The following is a 27,770-nucleotide window of genomic DNA, read 5'->3' on the forward strand; positions in this document are numbered from 1 at the left end:
TTCCATCGACCTTCGCACCATCGCTTCCGTGCAGTGCAAGGACCCCTGGATTGCGTCGCTGATAGGCTGGCTGTCTGATCCATCGACCAGGTCAACAAACCGCGCGTTGCGCCGTCAATCTCACCATTTCGCTATTCGCGACGACCTGCTTCACCGGCGCAATTACAGCTTCGACGGCCCCCAGTTGTTGTTAGTAGCGCCTCGGAGCCTGCGTTCCGAAATATGCGCAGCTTTCCACGCCGATCCTCAGTGTGCCCACTCTGGCGTTTTCAAGACTTACCAGTGCCTTCAACAGCGGTACTACTGGCGAGGGATGTACAGCTACGTTCAAAAGTTCGTACGCTCTTGTCCCAATTGCCAGCGCCGGAAATCTTCACCCCGCCTCTCGCCAGCTTGGCTGCAACCTTTATCTTGTTCCACCCGGCCCTTTGGGCGCGTCGGTATAGATTTGTGCAGGCCCTTTCCCATGACATCAGCTGGAAACCGCTGGGCCATTGTGGCGGTTGACCACCTTACGCCATACGCTGAAACTGCGGCGCTTACGGCCGCTAAAGCGCGCGACGTTGCCTCCTTCCTGCTTCGTTGATTTATCCTACGTCATGAGCCATCCCAGGAGCTGCTCAGTGCCTTCGTCTCCGAAGTAGTTGAAGCTATTCTCAGAGAGTGCCACGTTGCTGATCGCACCACAACGGCGTACCATCCTCAAGCCAATGGACTCACGGAACGGTTCAACTGTACGCTCGGCGACATGCTCTCAATGTACGTCTCCTTCGACCATACAATTTGGCACGCCGTTCTGCCCTTCGTCACCTACGCGTACAATACCGCTACGCAGAGCACTACTGGTTTTTCGCCATATTTCTTATTGTACGGCCGGCACCCATCGCACACCATTGACACAATGCTACCATACCGGCCCGACGCATCTTAAAGTGCGCCCATTTCTGATACGATGAGACATGCCGAAGAGTGCCGCGACCTCGCCCGGGCTTTTACCTCCAATGACCAAGAGCACCAGAAGAACACTCGCGGTGACACCACCCCTGCACCCTCCTTTCTTCCTGGAGCGCTTGAGTGGCTCTCGGTTCCTTCCGCTGCACCTGGTCTGTCTTCCAAGTTAATGCCCAATTATGAAGCTCCTTACCGCATCGTCGAGCGTGCATCACCCGTAAACTATGTGATTGAGCCTGTTGAACCATCTTCGGACATGCGCCGTCGCGGAGGTGACATTGTCAACGTCGAGCGCCTCAAGCCGTATTATGATCCCCTAAAAGTGACGAACTGTTAGGTCGCCGGACGGCTCCCTTTTTCGTCCCCGGGGTAATTGTAGTGAAGAGGATGCACGATGCAGTGGGACATCCTTACCAGCGCGGTCTAGTGGGTCAGTCTCTCCAGCGCATCGCTCGGACTACGCCGCTCACGCTCGCGGTTCCCTGAACTGATCGAATGGGCAGCCCTAACGCTTGCGTGCAATAAACGCCCTTAAAATATATATATATATATATATATATTGTGAGCATTATTCATACGCTTCATTTCCTCATCTGTACATACGCATCATCGCCGTTTAACGCCTGGTGGTGGGGCTCTCACTTGGGAGAATAACGAAGGGTCTGACGGCCTAAACGTTGTCTCACAAGTGGTGCAGTGTACTGTTCGGTTCCTCCGTCCTCTCGCTCCCGGTCTCCCTCCAGCTTCAACTACGCTACATCCCTGGAGCTCCACTTGGGTTGCCGCCTCGACCAGCTGCACTTGACCATGCACCAAGACCAGCAGGCCAATACCGCAACATCCACCTTGCCTGCTCCGGCGGGCACCCCTTCTTGGACGGTAATCACCCCTCAAAAAAGATCCACAGGTATTTTCTGTACCTCGCGGTGACTACGTGGAAGACTGGTTAAAGCAATACGAGCGCGTGAGGGACTTCAACCACTGGGACGAATATGCAAAACTTGACCACGTCGCCTTCTATCTAGCCGGTGTCGCGAAAACTTGGTTCTACAACCGTGAGCTCGATTTAGTCAACTGGAGCACGTTTAAACACCACCTACGCCAAATTTTCGTGAACGCTTTCCGCTCAGATATCGCAAATAAAAAAGCTTGCTGAGCGTATTAATCATACGAGATAGTCGTACACTTCCTACATAGAGGACGTCTTCGCCCTCAGCCGCCGCGTCAACACCTCGATGGCTGAGAGTGACCATCTACGCCACCTGCTCAAAGCTATTGGGATTGTGGCATTCAAAGCTTTTGTAGTGCTGAACCCCCCTAACCGTTGCAGACATCATCAGTACCTGTCAGCGCCTCGATGAGCTTACTTTGATCCGCTTATACCCTGACATGTCTGATTGCAGGGCGTCCAACGATAGCGATCTACGTGCACTGATTCGCTCCATCAACCGTAAGGAACTGCACGCCCAAGCTACGTCAACCCCTCCGGAGGTCCATATGTCGCCTCCTGGTGGCGGCCTACGCCATACCGTGACGGAAGAGATATCTTCTGTGACGTGCCCGCAAGTCCCGAGCCCGCACCCCATCCCTACGCTCAGTTTGCCTCTATAGTGCCACCCTTGCTGCAGCCACAACAGCAGGCACCTGCAGTGCACGGGTCCCTGAATCCTATCACTGCACGACCACCACCTCTTGAGTCTTACAACGCCTGGAGTCCACCTCGACCTCTCTGTTACTATTGCGGCATCCATGGTCACATTTCAAGGTTTTTCCGACGCCGTCAGCAAAATGAAAGGCGTGGCTATGACGTGTTTGAAATGGATGAGTTTCCTGGCCCTGGGCCACAACGTCGGCGTTCGTACTACAATTATTATCCACGACGTTCCCCATCTCCGCCGGAATTCAACAATGCCGGTTCATTGCGTCTCCCGCGTCGCCACTTTCCATCACCGATGCGGCCCCCTTTGACCGGCTACTTTGCCCACCGATCAACGCCCGGAAAACTAAACAGAGCAACTTCAGGGGGATAGCTGCATCCTTTGGACAACATGAAACTCCTCCGGGGGGCCCGTGAAATGTACTTTTGTTGTGGGTTAGTTTACGGACTGAAGCCTTGGTTGATATGGGTGCATCGCTTTCCGCTATTAGTAGTGACGTGTTTTCGCGTGCGAAAAGTGAAGAAAGACTCCATACAATGGCTCTCCACTTCGCTGTGCAGTTGCAGTTATTATTCAGCCCTCCGCTGTTTGCACTGCGCATGTTTTCATTGATGGCATCCTTCACCACATTCAGTTCGTCGTGCTATCTTCGTGTACCTATGCAACAATTTTGGGATGGGACTTCCTGTCCTCAGCGTCAGCTTTGTAGCAAAGAATACGAACGCGATAGCGGGTCACGCTCTCCAGCCCTTTCTAGTGGGTCGAGCCCTCCTGCGCTTTCCTCGAGAAACACCACTCGTGCTGAGAGCTCGGACCTTCGAACAACGGACGGCCCAAACGGCTGGTGTCTAATAAACGCCTTTACAGCTCTAATGTCTTGCTGTCATCAAACTATTGATATGACGGACACTGAATCTTCGTCCACTGTCGGTGCTCACAGCCTGCGTTTCGTCTAGTCTACCGACTGTTTCATTACCCCAGGCAATGAGCATATTCTAACATCGACTTCCGACACAATTGTAAATGGTGATGTGATCATTCCAATTGGGACGACCAACTCCCTATTGTGACTTACGCGTACAATACCGCCACTCAGGCTACCGTAGGATCCTCACCATTCTTTCTCACCATTTTTCTCACCACTGCGTCTCCCGCGTCGTCGCTTTCCATCACCGATGCGTGCTCCTCTTCTCCTCTTCGACCGGCTACTTCGTCCTCCGATCACCGCTCGCAAAACTAAGCAGTGCAACTTCAGGAGGGAAAGCTGCATCCTTTGGAAAACATGAAACCCCTCCGAGGCGCCCATCAAATGTACTTTTGTTGTGTGCTGAAAGTTTACGGACTGAAGCCTTGGTTGACACTGGTGCATTGCTTTCTACTCCATACAATAGCCCTCCCCTTTGCTGTGCTAATGCAGTTCTTATTTAGCCCTCCGCTGTTTGCACTGCGCGTGTTTTCATTGATGGCATCCTTTACCACATTCAGTTTGTGGTGCTATCTTCGTGTACCTACGCGATGATCTTGAGATGGGACTTCCTGTCCTCAGTCATCTTTAATGTCTTGCCGTCAGCGAAATATTGATATGACGGACACTGAATCTTCGTCCACTGTTGATGCTCACAGCCTGAGTTTCGGCACCCTAACCGATGTTTCATACCCCCGAGCAATGAGCATATTCTAACAGCGACTTCCGACACCATTGTAAATGATGATGTGATCATTTCAATTGGGAGGACGTCCTCACGTTTGTGACATGCGTTCAAAACCACCACTCAGGCTACCACAGGCTTCTCATCATGTTCTTTTTTTCTTTATGGACGTGAATAATCCTCTGCCCTCGACACGGTACTTCCATATCACCCGGACGCCTCTGAACTCACCGCGCTTTCAGTAGTTGCTCGACATGCTGAAGAGCATGTCGAGCAACTGGTCGATCAACTGGCTTGCTCATTCATGTCGGATACCCAAGGCATCCAAAAAGATTGCCGCCACCACGATCATCCAATACAGTCCTTGGCGGTGAATTCTCACATCTGGCTTCGGCTGCCATTCCAATTTCCAGGCCTTAGCCCAAAGCTTGCTCCAAAATATCAGGGTCCGTACCGGATCGTCGAATGTACATCACCTGTGAACTATGTCTTCGAAATGGTGACACAATCTTCGGGCAAGCGCCGTCGTCGTCGCGAAACCGTTCACATCAGCCGCCTGAAGCCGTACCAGGACCCCCTCGTTGTGTCATCCCCTTAGGTGGCCAGGATGGCTCATCTTTGCCGCGGGGTCAATTTTAGTGGGGAATATGCATGTAGCGCTGTGGGCACGGCCATCGCTTCAGCGCGAGACACGCACTCGAGCTGCTGATGCCAAGAGCATCAGCAACTCGACTGTATGCATGTATGACAGTGCATACAAATCCAATTGCGATCCCTCGGACTCGCTTCAATACTTTCACAACTACAGTGTGCATGAAGGAGAAAACGATCGCCAGACGGGCCTCCTGTAGCGCCCCCAATGTGGAAATGTCAAGCATCGCGGTCGCGCAGTTGCGCAGTCTCCGCTTTGTTTACATTGATTCGCCCATGCTTTCGTTCGCTGCTCGTGCTCACGGCGCTCCGTTTTCGACGGCGGCAGATAACCTGCTTGCGGAATAGTAATGCAAAGATTGCAATGTGGTTTCAAGAAGGTTGCTGACACCGACAGCTTTTTTTCGTGGCGGCAACCTCAAGAAAGGGGAGCGTCTGCTTCCACACGTGTATGGCGTTGAACGAATTGTGGACGGTGATGTGACAGTGAAAGCCATGTGCGTGTTGTGGGTGTCCGACAAGATCGTGTGCACGTCGAGTTAGAGGTATACTAAGAGTTCAGTAATTTCGTCACTTTTATCAAATCCGAAGCATTTCTTGGTGAATACTTGCTACTTTGACAGTATCTATCTATCTATCCAGCCGCCTACGTCTTTGTGCTCTCATGGTCGTTTCGTTAACCTTGTATGTGTCAAAATTGGCATACTATGAAAAGAGTATACGGCGAACATAATAACATGTTATGACATGAATGGCATGACTAGAGGCCGGATCTTTAGGCGTTAAAAAGCGCGTTTTAGGCGCCAAAAATAGGCAGGCAAATCAGCGTTTTAGGCCTCCAACGTCGTAAATATAGGCACAATAAATTTTTACATAAATGCAAATAACTTCAAATGAAGACCTGCGCGACCTGTATCTATGACAGGAAAAGAAGAAATATTATTTATGATGGCACAAAAGCCCCAACAGTAGAACATAGCCGTGCAATTGTCCCATAAAACTGCTGGACTAATGACGATCATCGGGCGTATTTCAACAAGTACACTGCTCATATTCATGTTCAATGGCCACTGTACTCAAGCGTTGCATAAAGTGAAACAAGCATGAAAAAGAATACTTGAAAGCTGGGAATACTGATTAAAAAAAGCGCTACTTTATGTCTCCCTGACGCAATTAAATTAACACGCAACAGAATGAGACAAATAATAAATGCAAGAGAGACTACAATTTATTAAGAAGTTGACATGATCTTACATAAGAATTGTTAGGTACAACTCTGGCAATTTTCTCATATACAATGACATTATCGGAATTGTACAGGCAAAACGCCCAACACTGCCAAATACACTTCCGTCCATTTGAATTGCACGTGTTTGAAGAAATCTGTTTGGAGAGCACGCGGAAGGTAGTCTAAGAATCACTGTGAAGATTGTGGAAACAACAGCAAACTACCACCATCTCCAGATTTCTCGATTCAAAATTGTTCCTCTTGTCACTTGTCAAATTGTCACTTGTCACTTGTCAAATTGTTCCTCTTGTTCCTCTTGTCAGCGATGATCTTGTATGCTGAGAAGGAACGCTAGACGGCAGTGAACACCTTAAAAAGTAAATTACAAACAAAAAAGCCGCGTGCACATCACATTTTTCTTTCTTCTTTTGCTCTTTACTCTCCTTTCCCCCTGACGGCTCTCCGCGGTTTCGCATTCGCCAACCGCGGCGCGTCCCATTTCACTGCTGCTAGCGATTGTTTTCCGAAAGTTGGTTGAACTAGATGATTAGATTGAACCCCATAGAGTTCCGAACAGTCAATGTTGCCGGGTAACATGAATAACGGTCTCCAACTGCACTCGAAAGGGAAACTTGAGGCTAAATAGTGTTCATATAGGTGCCGATATTGAAAATAGGCATTTATAGGCATTTAGGCACAAACGCCAAAATAGGCATTTATAGGCACTACAAAAACACTATAAAAGCCCTTCTTAACCTCTAATTCATGCTCATATATCAATTAAAGTGGGGCTATAGGAGCGCAAGGACCAAAAAAGGCATTTGCCTAAAATCCGGTCTCTAGTCATGACATGCGTGTCATGTAGGTCATAAAACAGCCGCCTACGTCTTGGTGCTCTCATGGTCGTTTCGATAACTTCGTAGGTACCAAAATTGGCATAGCATGACAGTAGTGTATGACGAACACAAGTGATAAGTCATGACAGAAATGTGATGACATGCGCGTCATGTAGGGTATGACAATGATCCAGCGAAAAAGATAAACGCTCACAAACCAGGGAAATGGGTTCGGACGTGGGTACTAAGTAAAGGAAACACTAAAAGATGCTGGTAGAAGTCCAACTCATAATCATGATTCAGCAAAAATGACAATGACTCTACGAAAAAAATATTAAGACTCAAAAACCACTAGAATGGGTTCGCACATGGGCGCCAAGTGAAGGAAACACTAAAGGATGATGGGAGAAATATGTCATGAGCATGACTCGGCAAAAGTGACAATGACTCAGCGAAAAAAGATTAACACTCAAAAGCCACTGAAATGCGTTCTGACGTGGGTACTAAGTGAAGGAAACACTAAAGGATGATGGCAGAAGTCATAGTCATGACCATGACTGAGAAAAATGACAATGACTCGGCGACAAAAGATTAACACTGAAAAACTACTGAAAGGTTTAGGACGTGGGCACTAAGTGATGGAAACACTAAAGGATAGTGGTAGATTGTGGTAGTGACTCAGCAAAAATGAGAATGACTCAGCGAAAAAAGATTAACACTCAAAAACGAATGGAATGGTTTCGGATGTGCTACTAAGCGAAAGAAAAGACTAAAGATTGATGGTCGAAGTCATAGTCATGAGCATGAGTAAGGCTTTCGCCCTAAGATCTATTAGGTGTAGCTAAAGGGACTCATGAAGACTCATGACATGAATGTCATGACATGTGTGTCACGTAGGTCGTGAAATAGCCGCCTATATCTTGGTGCTCTCATCGGCGTTTCGTTAACATTGTGGGCTTCCCACACACTGCTTCGCATAACATCGATTCCCATAGGGCGTGGAATCCGCCGGATTTTTTTGTCTATGATCCAGCCATGAAGCGGTCATGCATGCTTGCAGAGATGTGCAGAGACGGTGATGAATGCTTTTGGTTTCGTTGGTAGATGGACGCGCACGCACGGGTGCTCTCATTTTCGCTCCCAGGGAGTGTCATCAATACTGTGAGCACTAAAAGACATTACATACGTTAGGCACTAATAAGCATGGAACTATACGAACAAGAATTACCTGGCGACCAGTCACACGAGCGCAAGAATTAGCGATACGTGCCTCATCAAAGGAAATCTAGTTTCTCGTCGGGCGAATGCCCTCGCCACAGCTAAAGGAACCTCGCGCTAATGGCCGGATACTACATGAAGCGAAGACTCTTGGCAGGGAGAGTGAAGCAGGAAGAACGTGCAAGATGGCAATTACTTTAAAGCATGCTCGCATATTGTGAACCTAGAAAGCACGATCAAGCAACAAACATAACGCGCATTCCTCAAGCGGCTGATTTCCTATATGCCGCTTACATGCGACAACCGCGGATTGCATTAAATCCGGATTGTCACCGCACAAGACAAGTGGCGGGCGGCCCCTTTAGCTTACAACTAGTAATTTAAGTTGTAGCGTTTGGAAAAGGAATAGAATTCTTGAGCTCGTCCTTGTCGATCGCGAGTGAACGCAAGTACAATGAATACATTCGAGGGTTTTACGTGCATAAACCACGAAATCATTATGAGGCACGCGATAATGCGGGGTCTGAAGAATAATTTTCACCACCGGGGGTTCTTTAACGCATACAAAAACCAAATCACACGGAATCAAGGGTGTTCTTGCATTTCGCTCCCATCGAATAGCGGCCGCCATGGCCGAGAATCGAGATCGCGTCGTCGAGCTTAGCGGCGCAACACGTATGCGTTTACCGCTAAGCTAACACAGCGGATGTCACGGTACGATTCAGCTACGCGACACGAGTAAACTAACGGCTTGTGCTAAATATATTGCTATTGCGTTTTTATCGAGCGGCAGTGATATAGCACGCGAATGCGAAAATATGCGACTGACTTGACTCGGCGCACTGCAGTTATCCGTGCTTGTCCTCGTTGCTTTTCACACCACCTCCCCATGAAATCTGTAGGACTTCACGGGAAGCTTTCGTGTATTCGAGGTTGTTGTTGCAATCAACAACACAGCAGTATTGCGTGCCACCTTTCCTTGTTGATGAGGTCGCGATCAGCACAAAAAGTGAAGAAGAAGCCCTTTCTTGACTTTCTTGCACGGTATAAATCTGCTTAACTGAGAGTTAATTAAATCTACCGCGCCGTCGCTGCGTAACCTGGCGCACCGACGCGAGGCAGCGTAGGCGCGCAATAACTGAGAGGAGCTGATCATCGAGATCGCGTTGCGTTTCGACGCGTACGAGCCGTACCACACCATCTGCGCATGCGTGGGCACGCGGACGCGAGCTTGCGCGCGTTTGCAAGCGTACGTGTGGTCTGGGCTTTAGAAACCACGTAGAAACCAAGCATTCGAACATCTACATGATACAGGAGACTGGTGTCATCTGCCAATAGATATTGTTTTACTTGAACACCATGCTAACTTGTTTAACAAGTTGTCAAATCCGTGATAACAGCGGCATTGGATAGCGCAATTTTACACCATTCGTTCTTCTTCCTATTATCATCTTTAACCAGTTATCATACTTGGCTCCCACAGGTGCTAAAACATCAGTTTGAACAGCACTTCTTTCTTTCGTTTTTCTTTTTTGCTCTCTTCACGTTCCCACCTGTGTGTAATTTCTGTATAGCGATGATGAAGCGAACCCTCGAAGCACCTCGAGGGTCCGTTTTATATATCCTTACTTACCCGAGACCTGAAGAAAATCTGTGACAGGTGCTCTCTTCGTGACGTCGTACTCTTTCATGGAGCCTTCTAAAAGTTCCTGCAGGATTCGTCCAGGCATAGTGATAACGAAAGCGTGGTTTACGTCGTCGTTGAACGCCAGCACTTCGATGACGTGTTGCAGTAAGATGCGACCTGAGTGCAAATATGGCTTTCCATGGCAGTTCAATAATATGCTAAGTTCAGCGCGTTTACTATTGTTTTGTGGAATAGTTTAAGTAACTACCAAGACGGTGACAAAGCAGAATTATGAGGCAATGCCCACCACTGGCACTCCAAATACCCATTTTAGCAAGGTCCAAGTTCATTTATTCAAGTTCATTCAAGTTCGTTTATTTACCACCTACATGGAGTTTCACATAAGTGGTTGGGACGAGGGAAAAAAAGCTGCATTAAAAAGACCTTGACTAGCCCCACGTCCCCGGTTGACTATGGCAGCATGGCAGTACAAGAAAAGTACATTTCAACGTCGGTGTCAAATGAGAAAACACCTGATATCCACAGAAAACGTATTTACAAAAACTGAAATTTAACTATGAACAGATTTAACACAGCATGCTTAATACAGAAGTGTTAGAGAGTGTGCGAACATTTTCATAAGAAATCTTGAATTTATTTAATATCTTCGGCAAGCAATAACCTAATGTTTGAAAGCCATAGTTTGTGTGAGGCCGTGGCACATAATATTGTTCCGAGTGTCTGTTTTGGCGCGAAGAAGGATTTGGTTGCAAGTTAGCTACACTGTTTATGTAATCGAGATTTTTCACAATATCAGATCTAAAGGAAAGTAATAAAATGTATTCATATAGCACGTTCAATTTAATGACATTATATTTGACGAATAGTTCTGAAGTGTGTGCATCATATGGTAGATTTGCAACAGAACGTAGGGCCTTTTTTGTAGGATAACAAGATTATTTATGGATTGCTGTGTTCCGTTACCGCAAATTAAGTTACAATAACGTAGATGTGATGAGAAGAGTGCCTTAAATATCGAAAGCTTTTGAGGAACTGGCAATATACGCTGACATTTTCTCAGTACGCCCAAGACCTTGCAAAGTTTGTTTTGTAAAAGTTCCGTATGGTGATCCCATTTCATATATTCGTGGAACATTACACCTAGCGAATTTGCTGTACAAGAAAATTCAATTTTATTATTATTCAACACTAGATTATAAGAATGAGTGAGCTCATAAAGCGAGGATTTAGAGCGAAAAAGAACAGCTTTAGTTTTTGAGCAGTTAATTTGTAAAGAATTGTTAAGTGTCCAGCCACATATTTTATCTAGTGTCAAGTTAGCTAGATTCACGAGATCATGTATATCTTTTCCTGAAAAGAAAAGACTTGTATCATCAGCATACATTATGTATTGGGCTGAAGGGTCAACATTTACAATATCATTAATAAATATAACAAACAAAAGCGGCCCCAAGATGCTGCCTTGGGGAACTCCGTATTTAACAGGTTGCATAGAAGACAGAATTCTGCTTATCGATACACATTGATGTCTGTTAGCTAAGTAGTTTTGAATTACATTGAGGGCAACACCACGCACTCCATAACACTGCAGCTTTCCTATTAATTATTCATGAATAATTTTATCAAAGGCCTTAGATATATCTAAAAATATGCCGAGTGTGAATTCTTTAGCTTAAATATTTTTAAGAATCAATTCTTTTTGGAACAGTAGAGCACTTTCTGTTAAAAAACCTGATCTCAATCCATATCGCGATTTTGTTTTGACGGAATGTTTGTCAACAAAGTTTGACAGTCTAAGATGAATAATTTTTTCAAGTCCCTTGGAGAATAGGAGAAGGATTAAAATAGGTCTATAATTACCGAGAATGTTTTTATCTCAACTTTTGTATATTACCGTCACCTTGGCATTCTTCATATTCTGTGGGAAAATGCCAGTTGGTAAGGAAAGATTGTAAAAATGTGTCACACACGGGCTAATAAGATCAGTACATCAGATCACCACATCACTTTATTTTCCTTAAATAAATAATATATTTATTTATATATACATCAATAATATATTTAATCGGCTCCAATTTTAGACCATTTATATCCTCGCTCTTACTCATCTTAAAGATCCTAAATGCTCTTAATACTTCATTTTCATCAGTTGTGCAAAGAAATATTGATTCCTTGAGCGGCACGGGTAAGTAATCAAAAGCGCTATCTTGATGTGAGCTCTCAGTTACAGATTTAAAGTATCCATTGAATTTGTCGGCTAACTCTTTGCCTTTGATAACTTCATTGTCAACTACAAGTTCTTCTATACTATTTCTTGCTCTACTTGGAGATATGATGGAGTGTAATTTATTCCACATTTGTTTGATATCTGTGACGCACTCAAACATGGTATAATAATGATTTCGTTTTGCTTGCCGTTGTAACTTCATGATCAAATTTCTACATTTTTTAAACACCCTCAAAGCATCTGGATTTCGGTTAACTAAGTAAACAAGCCTACCGAGCTCATTTTTTTTGTTGTTTACATTGCATATTCGCCACAATATGGTGGCCGATTCATAATGAAAATAGCAATTACTTGGCAGCCAAAACATTGTTTTTACATTCGGGCTTTAAATACGATAGGAAAAAATCACCAAAGTAAGAAAAGTGCGCTGGCAGAACAATAAGAAGTGATGATTTTGGGCAACCGGGATAGGCGATTGCGGGCAACCAGGATGGCGACCTTGTCAGTTTTCTGATGGGTGCATTGACAAGCCTATTGCTCTAAATGACACTCGTTGATTTCTACAAACGCTGCAAAGGATTCTACGAGAAGCTTATTGCAAGCCCAGTTAAAAGCGTCAAGCAGTGACTTTCAGACATTTACGGAGCTCACTTCTATTTCGTTCGGCGTTATGCAATCAAACTATATGTGCCTTTATGCGATAAAATGTTGAAAAGCAACCAGCACTTTTTTCCAGTTTCGTTGCAGGAAAGCAGTCTGTTCCTTTTGTATGTTTCTTTCTGGAAAAAATTTTTGTACCCACTCCTGCACCGGTCCAAAGAGGGCCTGTAGTATATATAAATAAAAAATGAACGTGCCGCAATTTACTTTCCGTACTGGAGGGCTCATTTATTTATCGCTGCATCCTGGAACGTCGACCTCCAACTTTCAAGTCCAGACAGCGCGTCTTGCTTTCTTCTCTTTGTGCAAGGACTAAAACGTAAGCACTGCATTCAGTTATAAAATTTCGTTCTGCGCAGGTGGATCAATAAAGTAATTTTTAATTTATTGAAACTTATTTTTAAGAGGTGGAACTGACACGCCGAGGTAGCCCAGGATAACGGCGTCGCGCTGGAGATCTCGAGGTCCCGGACGCGATCCTGGCCGCGGCGGCCAAATTTTGGGAGGGGCGAAATGCAATAACGCTCGCGTACTTATTTTTATGTGCATTTTAAAGGGCCCATGGCGTGCCTCATAATTATATAATGGCTCTGGCACATAAACCCCATGAATGAACTTAACTTAAGAGGCGTAACTGACTTATTAGGGCCTCATACATCGAGAAGACCTTATGTCACCGCCTTATGTATGAAATACGTAAACGTCATATCGAAAGATTGTGTTACAGGTTCTACAAGGCGTTTTTGATCACCTATTTACTAATGAACAGTGGTGCACGTCAATATCATTAATTAAGAAAAGAAAATAGAATGGACATTGAAGAACACTAGCAGTTTCGATAATTTTCCAAAACATCGGATTAATACTGGTCAATCAGGCAGAACGAGCTGTTAAGAGTGAAAAGAAAAACATACAGAAACCATCGACGACGATGGCCAATGTAAGCGAATTGGCGGAACGAACGAGTGAGCCAGCGGCACTCCCCCCTCCTCACCGCAACTCGGTTGCCCAATAGCACATGCCCTTTCCCTGCACTCGCCTTTTCTCGCGCAAACCCGATCACAGTCCACCGACCACCGCGGTATCTACCACTGAAACGGCCGAAAGAGCGAAAGAAAGCCATCCGCTTAAAAACATGTCGGGGGTTTCACGTGCCGAAACTGCGATAAGATTATGAGGCACGCCGTAGTGAGGGAAAACAAAATTATGGAATTTTAGGCGCCAAAACCACAATCTGATCATGAGGCACGCCGTAGTGGGGGACTCCGGAATAATCGGGACCACCTCAGGTTCTTTAACGCTGACCCAAATTTAAGTACACGGGTGTTTTCGCATTTCGCCCCCATCAAAATGCGGCCGCCGTGGCCGGGATTTGATCCCGCGACCTCGTGCTTGGCAGCCCAACGTGCCTGGCAGTCCAACACCATAGCCACTAAGCAACTACGGAGGGTAGTGGGGGACTCCGTATCAATTTTGACTACCCGAGTTTCTTGAAAGCGCACCGAACGTGAGCGTTTTCGCATTTCGCTCCCGTCGAAATGCAGCCGCCGGAGCCAGGATTGACCTCGAGAGCTCACCAGCGTAACGCCGTATAGCTTTACCGGTGCGGGTATAAGAACGAAGTGAATGCGCCATCTCTGCGCGAACACGGGCATTCGATAGCCGCAGCGTACCGCGCGTGAGGCGCTCGTCGATGGACGCGTAGATGTCCCTGCCGGGCAGTATGGCGCCGTTGACCGGCCCCCAGAGGTTGTCGTCTTCCGACAGGAGGCCCGCGTACCAGTTGAAAAGCGCGTCCGTCAGCAGGTTCCCCATGGAGCACTCCTCGAGGCGGCACCTCTGGCGGCTGCCCTCCAGGAGCACCTTGGTCGAACCGATCGGCTGGTTCCGGTCCGTGTCGGACTTCTCGCGCGCGGTGGCGATGCTGTCAGCCAGCTTCGACAAGTAGACCCGGTTGTCTGCCGAAGGACATTCGCGAAATGTATCCCATGGAAGTGCACTACAGTCCGAGACTTTTCACGAGCCTCCTTCGACTGTTGCCTCTACGTCAGGATGGATAGTTGGGCGTGTTGGTTAAGCATGATCTGAAGTGAAGGCGCGAAAACGACGACGGACGAAGTGTGTTCTCTCTCTTCGTCCGTCATCGTTTTCGCGCCTTCACTTCAGATCAAGTTGCCTCTACGGACGTTCACCTTTCAAATGTGTGCCTTTCGCGCAAGTTTTCTTTTTTTTTCTTTTCTTTTTTTATTTCCTCGCCGGCTTCGCACTTCGGGATTGCTTTTAGCGGGCAATAAATCCTGTTCACCTGTCGCATTCGCCATTTGGTTCGGCGCCTGCACTATCATTAAATTCTTCGAAAGCGCTACGCGTACTATACAGGGTGATCATTTTAAAGTTGTACGGAATTTTTAAAAACATCCTGTTGCAGATAATATGTCTAGCCCTTCAGCTGGATTATTCAGAGAGGCGGACATTACTTCCCAGAGAAATATTCAACTAATTGATAAACGTGAACTAATTAACTTCCTGAATAATTACTTTAAGGCAGATATTGCAAGTTTGCTAGTATTCCATTGGAAGGAATTTACAGAATGACATCAGCTTCGACAAATGCGCCATCAATCTCGCCGTAAGAATGAATTGCTTTCCTACTTACATTTCCTTACTTTTGCATCGCTAAAGTAACTGGCATTGGGAAACAAAACTTCGGAGCCAGTCGTACTCTCACTGCCCTGGTTTCAAGAGGATACTTCTTGCAAACTCATCGGCTACAATTCGTAAATTGCATTATGTGTCCTAAATGAATTAAAAAGTTATTTAGCTAATTATTGTTAATAAGTTCATTACGTGTTTTGAGTTTTCATGCTAGCAATGTCCACCTCTTCAAGGACAAGAATTGTGCTTTTTGCCGCAGGTGATTTTTAGAAATACCGGAAACCTTCAAAATATTCACCCTTTCAATGACCCATGTAGCTATCGCGGGCTGCGGTTCCTATGCAACCACTCCAAAACACTGTGACGGACGCCCATAATGAGAGATACGACAATAACATGTCCGGAAGGTAGAATTATGAAATATCTCTATACATCAGGGACCACTTCATTCCCTCTAGTCAATTATTGCAAACAGGAGGCCACCTTCTTCTCAAAACGTTTGGACATTCTTAGGAAGACTTACGTAAATCGTTGTTTTCGATGTGAATCACAGAACTGACATCATGCCGTCGTCAGGTGGTCGTCATGCACAGAAAACAAGGACAACCCTCTAGAGAGCTATGGAAACCCTAATACACTTATATACCCTTGTACAAAAGCCAACAACCAAAAACTTGTAGTGAAAATCACTTAAGTTTATTCAATACTTCCATAGCTAGAGCACTTTCCCTACAGCCCCAGCTTTTGCAGAGAACTAACTTAGAAAGCTTGGAGGCAAATGTGGCATCGTGATAGCTAGGCAGGTGATAGGTAGGCACTTTATTTTTGTCCGGCCAGTTAATAGGGTTGCCTTCACCCTGCCTAGGCGTCTGCCACGAGCCCTTGGGCTCTGGCGGCGTCGTCGGCCCGCTGGAGTGCCCACAGCTGATCTTCTGGGGCCGAGTTGAGCAGCACAGCGCACCAACGCGCGCGGAGGTTTTCGCTAGAGGCTGTCTCCCCGTTGCTACTCGTCAATCCGTGCATTCTCACAACAGCAAAGTGGCGAAGAGCCTCTTTGAGCATATTCAATTCAATTCTATTGAATATGCTCAAAAGTGGCTCTTGATCCGCGTGAGTTGCATTGATTTGTTTCGTATGTATCTGGATATAGTATATTCCACATTACTGGATTACACCATGTACTGACTGACTTTGTGACTGCTGCCACTGCACAGACTGCGATTTATTTAGTTTTTGATGAGGTGGTGGATAATTGCCCCTCTGCATTTTATAATGTGTTGTTATATCTTTGAATTTGATCAAATTGTCTCCCGACTCCAAATCTCCGTCCTCACCTTCTTCGCCGGCCCTCGAGTTGACGGCACCAATGTGCGAGCGGCGTTGTGTGTCGCCTCGTTGTTTCCGCCGTCCGTTGGTGAGGTCGGAATATGGGCAGGTGTCCATAGTAATTGAACGTGTTTGTGTTTTATTTTATTGCGATAGCAATTAGATGGACACTTCAACCAGATTTCTGCCATGGGCGTCGTCATCGCCGTCGCCGTGAGGTTCCGTATAGATTCCAAGGGCGATAAAACCGTCGCCACGTGCCGTATGCGCGAGTGAAAGTGCGCGGGGGACGCGCGCTATCACGGAGAGCGGCGAACGCGCGGCGGAAAGCAAACGCGACCGTCGCGCGAAAGACCGTGGGGGTATGAGAGGGAGGGAGGGAGGCGGGGCGACGCTGCGCTGCTTCACCAAGTGCTTATCTTGTAACCGGGCGCAAGGGGAACTGGCCACTCAATCTCCCACGCGAAAGCAAGAAAGCGGGAAGGCAGCGCGAGAGGGAGGGGGGGCAGCTTCTCCTCTGCCAACTTCTACTCTCCACAACTCCTCTGCACTTTGCCCGGAGCTGGCGGTCGCCCGCACCGTCTCTTATCTCCACACGGCTCGGACCTTTGTATGCGCTGTGCATTCGCCGCTCAGTTTCCGTTTAAGAGATATACCGCTCGAAGAATTCGCCCGTTGCGGCGGCTGCGCTTGCTGCTAGCGTTTTGACAGTTAGTTGTTGTCTGCGGTCATTCGGTGTGATCTATTCTTAAAAATAATAAATTATGGGGTTTTACGTGCCAGAACCAGTTCTGATTATGAGGCACGCCGTAGTGGGGGACTCCGGAAATTTGGACCACCTGGGGTTCTTTAACGTGCACCTAAATCTAAGCACACGGGTGTTTTCGCATTTCGCCCCCATCGAAATGCGGCCGCCGTGGCCGGGATTCGATCCCGCGACCTCGTGCTCAGCAGCCCAACACCATAGCCACTGAGCAACCACGGCGGGTGTGATCTATTCTTGCTGGCTTGTGCGCGCTGACACCACGATTGTTAATTCACTTAGTAAGCGGATGTGTCCAAGTTTATGCAGCCGATAAAACTACTATCCCTACTCCTAATAGCTCTCTACTAATTTGCTATCGCAATTGACGCTTCGCCTTTCGGGCGAAACTGCAACATTTTTTTGGCTCCTTTCAATAATATGTGTAGTGCCTCGGGGGAGATTCGGTCATTTTCATAGTTGCGAATTGCTGCCTGTGAGTCACTGATTATTATGTATGCTACAGTTTGTGTTATTGCAAGTGCTATCGCCGTTTCTTCTGTTGCTTCTGTATATTCTGTCTTGATTGTGACGCTTGTTACACATTCTTTCTTTTGTGATTTACTGCGACTGCAGTGAATACTTTCCTCCGTTTGAGTCTAGCAGCGTCTACAAAAACTGCTGCTTTATCTTGTCCAAACCTTTTCTGCATCTCATTGGCGCTGCTTTGTCTTCATCCTTCATGCTGAGTGGAATGAATGTTCCTTGACAGACCATTATCACATTTCTGATCTCTCTTGTAATTTCCTTCTTTCTTCCGTGTTGTATGTGGTAGTTTATTAGCATGTGGTTATTCGGTGTATCCTGATAAATTAGGAATAGGCCAAAATAAATATTTTAGATCTGTACAGCGACAGAAAACTCAGTTCTATCACCCGCTTAAGGTTATTGAAACGTCATCCAGAACTATTTATATGAAAACCTCGTTGTTTCAACATATTACTTGCAACAATTTTCTCGCTCAGGTGGTCGAAAGCTCAGCAACATCGTCATTCTTCGGCGTGCATAATAGTTTACATTAACCTGTCCCAGTGCTCTTTTCAAATTTCACGTGCGCTTTCTGTGCGTTTCGTCCCTCCGGCCTATTGATTATTTATGTTCTGAGTGTTTTTTTCTTTTTCTTTTTTGCCCTCGTGAGCAGTGCTAAGTTTTGTCACGCGCCATGCAAGCTTTTTACAGCGGAGCGGTATATAGCTAGCCGATTCGTCCGTCTGTCGCCTGTATGCAGAAACTATCGTCACCTGCAATGGCTCGAGCGTCGTCGTCTTGTTCCACAGTTGGCTTGTTCCCGCCCCTCTTCGCAACTGCGCGAACGCGCTCGTGCCACTGCTCCCGCGTTCGTCGTCGTCTTCTACAACTGGCTCGTTGCCGCTCATCATTCCAGCGTATAATTTCACTTTTCTTCTGTTATCGTAATGGGGAGGCCGCGTTTATGGGCATATGAACCATTGCTTAAGGGGGTTATGAGCCATTCGTTGTCTTACGTGACGGACAGATTTAGTTTCGAAGAATCGCAAGCTGCAAAGCGACATCGGCGGACTATGTCACTGACGTCGTTCTCTCCGTCACAGCCGAACGTGTGTGTAACCTCATTAAGAAACAAAAAGACGTACCCATTGATTGAGAAATTATTTAATGTACCGTCGGGATTAACCTAATGATCAACACCGGGGCCGCACGTTTGAGCTTCGCTGGTTAACCATGTGTACGGAGGGCTTAGGGGGTGATAATTACAGCGAAGCTGTATATGACTAGGATCTGGCGGATCGTCTCCGACGGCAGAGACGAACAATGTAAGTCGATCCTGGTGATAGCACAGAAAGGGTCCAAGTGCAATGGCAAGTACCGCTGTGGACTACGGGTGATATATATATATATATATATATATATATATATATATATATATATATATATATAGGAGAAAGGGAACCGAGGGGGCCGATTGTTATTAATCATATCATAAGAAGCCAACAAACAATGACACCAAGGACAAGATAGTGGAACTGACTTGTACTTACTAATTGAATTAAAGAAATGATAAATTAATGAATATGAAAATGGACGAAAAAATAACAGGCCGCAGGTGGGGTATGCTCGCGTGATATGCTCTTACCATTCAGCTACGGCGGAGCTGTGTTGCCATCCACTTTCTGGGGTATTTATGTTTTTATAACTGGAATTAGCCTTGGATGGGAACACGGCTCTGTGGTAGCTCAATGGTAAGAGCATCGCACGCGTAATGCGAAGTCGTGGGATCGTTCCCCACCTGCGGACAGTTGTTTTTTCATTAATTTTCATTATTTATTTATTTATCATTTCTTTATTTCAATTGAGTAAGCACAAGTAATTTCCCCTAAGTTGTCCTTGGTGTCATTGGTTGTTGGCTTCTTATATGATTAAAGCGGTCCGCGCTGGATGAATGAAAGAAGCCGAAGATGTGGGCTAGGGGAAGAAGTGAAAAAGAAGATAACTGCGAGTAGGCCTAGCCCTTTAAGCCCTGCATTTTTTTTAACTTTCCGAAATGTTATTCATCGTTTTGTATTGATTTACTACTGCCTAAGAAACAAGAAAATATTTATTACATTCGGAGTACCACATAAGTATGATATGGCGTCATGTCCTATATATAGGACACCCGGGCTTAGTGGTTGCAGAAAGCAATTCGCAGTATTTCGAAGTTCCATGTTATTCTCAGCTGTATTACAGATTTATGTGTAGAAAAGCTTGCATGATGGCAATTTGACAGTGGTTCTTGTGCGTCAAATGCCTCAAAAATATTCTTCATGCTCGTTACACACGGCTCATCATTACACTTGAATGGCATCTTTGTACTTCATAGTCGTTTTGTCGGATGTATTTTCGTCATATAGATGGCCAATTATTCTAATGTACATAAATTACTGCTCCCCAAGCATGCTAAAGCAAACTATATCCCACTTTTCATCGTCATCGCCTTCTACCTCCAACACGCAGACGTACGTCCTTCATCATTGCACTTAAATGGCCTCCATCTACTTTATAATCGCTTTATAGGATGTATTTTCGTCATAGAGGGCCAAATGTTCGTCTATTGTGCAGCAAGTACTGCTCCCCAAGCCTGCAAAAGCAAACTGCGTGTAGCACCCAGCGACGCCAAAAAAGATCGACGCTCTCGCCCGGCACCTTGGTGCCGGCTGCGGAAGACGACGAAAATAAGCTGGGCGGCGCTTGCTCGATGCGTAAGCATGGCACGCGCTAGCCCGTTCTAAACGCCTGCTGCGATGGTCATCTTGTTCTGGCGCTGCGCTGCGACCTGTCGGTTGTTGTTGTTGTTGTTGCCTCGGTTCCGGGCATGTGACACCTGGTTTTCATCATCATCGTCTTCTACCCCTAACAAGCACACTTCCTTCATCAATGCACTTGAATGGCCTCAATCTACGTGATAGTCACTTTGTAGGATGTATTTTCGTCATAGACGACGAATTATTCGTCTCATGTGCAGCAATTACTGCTCCCTTAGCCTGCAAAAGCAAACTGTATATGCTGCTTTTCATCGTTATTGTCTTCTACTTCAAACACGCGCACATCCTATTTCAGAGAAAACTTATTTGGACCCTTGATATGCAGACAGTTCGCTATAGAAGTCTCATTACCCCTGAATACAGCAGCTCAGGCTGACTTAGCGCCTCTGGAATAACAACACAAGAAATCGGAAGCTGTTGCAAGCAACAGCGTCTGCATTGTACATTCAACTCATGTAGTGCCTTTGACAACCACTGAGCCCTGGTGTCCTATATTTAGGACACGCAGACCAAGGCGTGCTGTGGGCTATGTGCAGACAACAGGCAAAACTTCCCGACATAAATACACCCCTAGAAATATCAGAAACAAGTCACAAAATTATGATCGCTACCAAGACAATAGGCATTGACTAAAATATTATCAGAAGACGTGGATACTCCGGCAGCCGTGTTTTTTACCTTCCGATATTTTGATTTCACCTCTAGGGCTTTCTGAGGAAGACAAGGATGGAGAAACTGTCGCGTATGCTGGTGGAGATGTATGGAGAGTAGTTCAAATTCTTTTTTTCTCAGTACGGTAACTATTTGCGTCACGATCTAGAACAAGTTCTTTTCGTGTCCTTTTTATATCACACCAGGGCCGAAAGCTCTAGTTTGAACAGATTCATAAAAAAAACTTTTTGGGCGCAAACAAACGATCAGGACGAAGAATAGGAGCAACACACGGACGAGCGCTTTCTATAAACTACTTTTATTTTCGAATAGACTGGATCACTCAGATCTGTGGGTTCTTAAGCAAATGGATCTTCAAAAATAAAAGTAGTTAAAAAGCGCGCGTTCTTGTGTTGGTCCTTTTCTTCGTCCTCGTTTCTTTGCGCGCAAGAAGATCTTTAAAAATTGGCTGTGGCTTAACTCAGTTATGCCTGGGTGTGCGTAGCGAGAGGTACGGTTATGCCAAAGTCTTTCGCAAACGTCACACGCAAACCCAAACGGATTGTCTGTAAAGTCCGTTTAGAACATGTGCGTCGCACTTGAACTTTCAGCCAGCCGAATCACATGGTCCGTCAGACGGCGAGCTTTCACGTCCTCCAACTGCGTTGTATCGGCGGCTAGGTGCGGCGCTCTCCGAGCTGCATCACTCTGCCGTCTCTGTTCATTATGCCAAGCACGTTCTTCTGTCCCCGCAGCTCGTTCCCTCTTCCTGGTTTCATTCCGTCGTTTATCCGCGGCCCTGGCACGAGATGCCGAACTAGACGCCGAACCATCCACATCTCAATGCACTCGAATGGCCGCTTTGTATTTACGACGCTTCTCGAGGCCTGCGGCATGTTCTTCCTCCGTCTCCTCGGCTCGCTGCCTCCTCTTGGATTCGTTCCGATGACGAATTCTGGCTTCTTTCAGTCTCTCTGACTGACTTTCTATATCTGCCGACGAGTCCCACCGAGCCGTCCCTTCTATATATACGATGGAACGCTCCTCCGGCGACGCAACGCCGGCAACGCCGATGCAACACCGGCGCTTACTAGGCAACGGCTCAGCTCGCGGTTTCACCGTCTCCTCCTCTGACGTCATGCAAATTGACGCGGCGAGTGGCGCTGCCAGCTGTGGCGGTTGCTAGGCAACGGCCCAGCTCGCGGTGCAGCCACCGACCACAGCGAAACGGCGAGAGTACGGCCACTGTAGCTCTCGCTACAAAAGAAGAAGTTGCATTAAATGGCGGACGACACTCGTCTCGGTGAGATGTCTGTCTTAAAGCCGTTCTAGTTAGGAACGCTACATTTTGGAACAGCCGACAGCTTTTGAAGAACATGCATGTGAGTGATGTTTTTCGTCGACCAGACGTCATCGGAGTCGGTTGTTTTCACCCGATACCAAGTGCATGGTGAGCCAGCGACGGACCTTCCTCGCGACGTTAGTTCTACCGGGATGATCAACGCGGTGCTGCAAGAAGCTGCAATAAGCCGCCAAACTCTGGTACACACAGGAGCGGTGACAGTGAATCTACAGCTCCAGACACTGAGTGAACTTGTTCTGGAACCAATGCGCTGCGGCACCCTCAAAGAGGAAACGCCTGCCGGGAAGGTGAGGCTGGTCTTGAATGTTATAGAACAACTGCAAAGGAGAATAATGCAACAAAGTGAAATAATGAGAACAATGGTCCAACAGCTTAATCAAGAGAAATCAGCACGAGATATTGTAGAGCCGGATGTTTTTGAAGCAGACTCCCAAAGTGCGCACCACTGGCTCTGGTTTTTCGAGTAAGCCTGTGAGAAAGATATGTGGCACTCTGACGACACAAAGATTTTAAATATGCGCCACTATTTGGGTGCTATCCCCAGAAAATGGTATGACGTGCAACTCGTGGATCATGAACCAACATGTTGGGAACTGTGGAAAAGCAACTTTTTATCGGATTTCAAAGGCAAATCAGTAGAAATACTGGATGCTGCACTACGTTTCAGATGTGCTCACGGATTGAAACGCGACAGACAAATTACTCAAAAGTACCATCTCATGTTGCTTCGAATCTGGTCACTAAAGGTGACGCGGACACTGATCTAAGTGTACAAATCTAGATTATGCCGATGTCAAACAAACTATCAACGATGGAAATAAAAGCGTGAACATTGGTTAGGCTTAAATTGTCGCGTTTCAATCAGTGAGCACGGTACATGTGGCTCTCTGCTTGAGTACTGTCTTGAGAAGCGTCACCTATTGCATTCTGCAGAACCGAAGCTGGCTTCTCCTGCAGTTGTAGCTTTGGTAAGGCATAGTTTGTGTATCGACATCCGTAGTCAAGTCCAGCTCAGAGGTCGAAGAACATTTGATGACCTACTCAGCTGTCTAAAGACCTCAGTGCCAACAGTTACAATGAGAAGACCACCAGGCGGTAGAAAAGAACAATTGATTATCATAACATGAGTGAACATCAAGAGTCATTGCCGTCGTCTGAGTGTGAAGATAGCTTCGTCAAACAAACACCTGGGAATTCATCGATCATGACTGTGATGATGGTGAAGGACAAGTTATTGTAGTTCACGATACACTACTTCAACATAAACTGACTACCATGGAAGCCCGAGAAAAAGAGCTCCAGTAAGACCCTAATATGTTGTCTTCAAGCTTATTCTACGTCATGTTAAAGTAGATGGATGCCATGAATTTCGGTAGACTAAAGACAGACAGAGCCAAGTCGCTCGTTTAAAGCAAACATTTATAATCCTAAAAAACAAACGCCAAAGAAAACAGCACAAAACACACAATGTACAGTACGAGTTAATTCTACAAGTTCCTTAAAGTCCTGAGATATTATGCATTCATAAGTCAAAAATATTTACATTGAGTCCCTCGACGTGGCCACGTCACCTCGTCGTCGCGGCTTCCAACGAAACGTCGTTGGGCCCGCCGATGCGTCGTAGACTCGGCGTCGCTGCTGTTGTAGAAGAAGAGTCGGAGACTTTTTAACTTATGGAAAAACGACAGACGTGCGTTGGTTTTGAACGCATCAAGAAGACTTATTTATTTTGACTAGAAGGCAGGGAACAGGGAGAGAGTAGAGAGAAAGCGAAAATCACAATTCACTGTGCCATACAGGCTTTCATGCACCCCGCACGTGCAAGCAACCCGCTCCAAACCTGAATGGCACCACCGCACCGCCTGTCACTGTTCGTAGAACGCGCTCGCCAGCAATTTGCACGCAGTTCATGTGTGTCAAGTGCCCGGCGCTTCTGCCTAAGCAACCTCAGCGGCGTCGTTTTTGGTGGGGGAGTCCTCCTCGCCACATCGTCGGCGCCCCCCCCCCCCCCCCCGCGTGGGGATGCTTTGGCTTCAAAATGGAGGATATACAACCTCCCCCGGATGAGCGAACTATTATTGAGCTCATTGCTCCACAATCTCCAAGGGATACAGCAGCTGTATCGGTCGCTTCACCTCTCTGTTCGTCGACTTAATATCAATTTGCAGGACCGCACCCTGCCGTCTCTACCCTTAAATGTTTCCTTAATTCTGGCTGTCTTCCACATGTGGCGTTTGAAGCGGTCGTCTCTCAGGAGCACTAAGGCGTCTTTCTTCAGATCACTCGATGTCGTCGGTCGGCACCTATGTGCCGATCTGAGCTCCAATAAGTACTCTTTCCGCCACCGTCTCCAGAAACCATCGGCCATGGCAGTCAGGTACTTCCAGCGTCGTGAGAGATGCATGCCACCGCCAGGAATTTCGTCCGGCAGCAGGTGTGGAGGAAGAGTCGTCAACATTTTCCGACAAGGAAGTGCGCCGGTGACAGGGGTTCTGGCTCTTGAGCATCATCATACATGAAAGTCAAAGGGCGTTAGTTGATCACGGCCTCCACCTCATAAAAAACGGTTGTCAGGTGTTCGAAACTCAAGCTGCTCCGACCTAACACCTTTCGCAATGCCACCTTCGCAGATCGCACCATTCACTCCCAGAATTCGCCCCACCAAGCTGCCCGTTCAACAATAAACTTCCATGTGATCTGGTTTGCGGCGAACTATGACTGCAATTCCCCGACTTGCAACAGCATGAACATGGCCTTTAGATCCCTGGCTGCCCGCTTGAATGTGAGCGCGTTGTCCGAATACACCGTCGAGCAGATTCCAAGGCGTGCCACAAAGCGTTTAAAGGCCAAGAGGAAGGCTGTAGCCGACAGGTCACTGACGAGCTCAAGGTGGACGGCACGTGTCACCGCACAGGTAAAAATAGCGATGTAGCATTTTTTGCTGTCGCATGACTGTTGACAAATCAAAGGCCCTGCAAAATCGATGCCAATGATGTAGAACGGGTTTCCTTTTGTCACTCTGTCAGCTGGAAGTGTTGCTACTGGTTCCGTAGCTGGAGGACAACTTTTTTTTCTTACAGACGAGGCACTGCTTGATAACTTTCTTTGCGGCCTGACGTCCTCTGATAATCCAATACGATTCTCGCAGCTGTGCTAGAGTATCGCGTACGCCCGTGTGCAGCATTCTCAAGTGTTCCTTCCGTATGAGCAGTGACGTGAGGGGATGATTGCCAGGGAGAACGATGGGATGCTTAGTCTCTTCGTTGTTTTCGCTGAATTGCAAGCGTCCACCAACTCGCATGAGGCGCTCTTTGTCGAAGTACGGGTTGAAAGACAAAACAGGAGAGCTCTTGTGCAGCGGTCTTCGATTCTTCAGGTTTGAAATGTCATCGCTGAATGCATCTCCTTGTGCTTTAGCCAACCAGTATCTTTCGGCACCGATTACTTCTTCAGCTCGCAATGGGCCAATCGTCTTTTCCTCTTTGTTGCGGCAGTTGTCGACAAAGCGGCGTACCCACGCGGTTACTCGCACGACTCTGCTGAATTAACTATAATTCTCAACATTGAGAATTGCCGTGGATGGCGATGATACTATGGGCATCACCGTCACCTTTCGCTCTTCCATTTGGCACTCAGCAACCTTCGAGCTCGGCTCACTTATCGTTGGCCAATGCGTGTCATCCTCCTGAAGCCAACGCGGTCCTCTCCACCACAATTTGCTTACCCGCAGGGCTGATGGGAGAATGCCGCGGGTGATTAAGTCAGCGGGGTTGTCTGAACCTGGGCAGTGTCTCCAGTCCTTGGGATCTGTCAGCGCTTGTAACTCTGAGACTCGATTTGCTACGAAGGGCTTCCATCTGGCAGCGTTTCTCTTGATCCAATACATAGCTACTGTATGGTGAGTCCAGAGTATAGTAGCAACGTTCTTCAGATCCAAGGCCTCGGTAACGTAGTGGCACAGTCGCGCGCCAACAAGGGCTCCCATCAGCTCCAATCGGGGTAGCGAGAGGCGTTTCAAAGGCACCACTCTTGATTTGGCCATGCCCAAACTTACAGTTGTTAGTCCGAGCGGAGACTTAGTCACGATATATGTGACCGCACCGTAGGCTTTCGGGCTTGCGTCACAGAAAATATGCACCACGTTCACCGTTTCATTGTTTCTAAAGTCTGCCGCTATCAGTTTTGGTAAAGACACTTCTTCGATGCATGGAAGCTCCTTACACCAGCAGTTCCACTCAGGCTGCAATGTTTCAGGCAAGGGATCGTCCCAACCAATTCCCAACTCCCACAACTTCTGAAACATTACTTTTACGTATAATGTTGTGGGAGCAATAAATCCAAAAGGGTCGAAAATTCTTGCCGAGACCTGCAGCACAATTGTCTTGTTGTCGGCTCTTGTGGAGAGGAAATCGATGAGTGAAGTTAGGTTGTATTCAAAGTGGTCAGTCTGAGTATTCCAACCAACTCCCAATACCTTTGTGGCTACAGCATGTTCAGCATCAGCGCTCGTTCTTTCCACATTGTCATTCTCTAAGTAGTTGACGAGATCGCGGTCGTTCGACATCCACTTGTGTAGCCACATCCCTGCTTGAGACAATATATATTTTGATTCCTGGCACAAGACTTTACCCTTGTCAAGGCTGTCAACCCCGGTTACAAGGTCGTCCTCGTAAAGATGCTTGCTCAGGATACCCGCAGTCTCAGCATACCGTTCCGGCAGGCCTTCAAGATGATGTTGCAACGTTGCAGCCAAGAGAAATTGGCTCGACGTGACACCGAACGGCATGCGAGTCATCCGATAAGTCAGCACAGCTGGAAGTTCTTCCCCCTTTCTTGGTGTCATAGCGTACCAGAGGAACTGCACAGCGTTCCGATCGCCCCTGATAGGGATATTTTGAGAAAGACCTTTTCAATATCCGAATTGATGGCAATGTTGTAAGTGCGGAAATTGATCAGCAGATCGATG

At 46.9% G+C, this 27,770-nt stretch overlaps 1 protein-coding gene across 1 annotated transcript in view; it reads right to left on the minus strand.

Moving 5' to 3' along the window:
• Positions 1-27,770, minus strand: part of LOC119462552 (protein 5NUC-like) — a 118,713-nt gene that overhangs the window by 67,037 nt on the left and 23,906 nt on the right. Inside the window, exons 4-5 of the mRNA XM_037723894.1 lie at positions 14,400-14,684; positions 9,825-9,995 (exon numbers count right to left, since the gene is read on the minus strand). Coding sequence (XP_037579822.1) covers positions 9,825-9,995; positions 14,400-14,684 — 456 coding nt within the window. The remainder of the gene's footprint in view (positions 1-9,824; positions 9,996-14,399; positions 14,685-27,770) is intronic.

The sequence above is a fragment of the Dermacentor silvarum genome, chromosome 8, assembly GCF_013339745.2.
Source record: "Dermacentor silvarum isolate Dsil-2018 chromosome 8, BIME_Dsil_1.4, whole genome shotgun sequence".
Lineage (NCBI taxonomy): Eukaryota > Metazoa > Arthropoda > Arachnida > Ixodida > Ixodidae > Dermacentor > Dermacentor silvarum.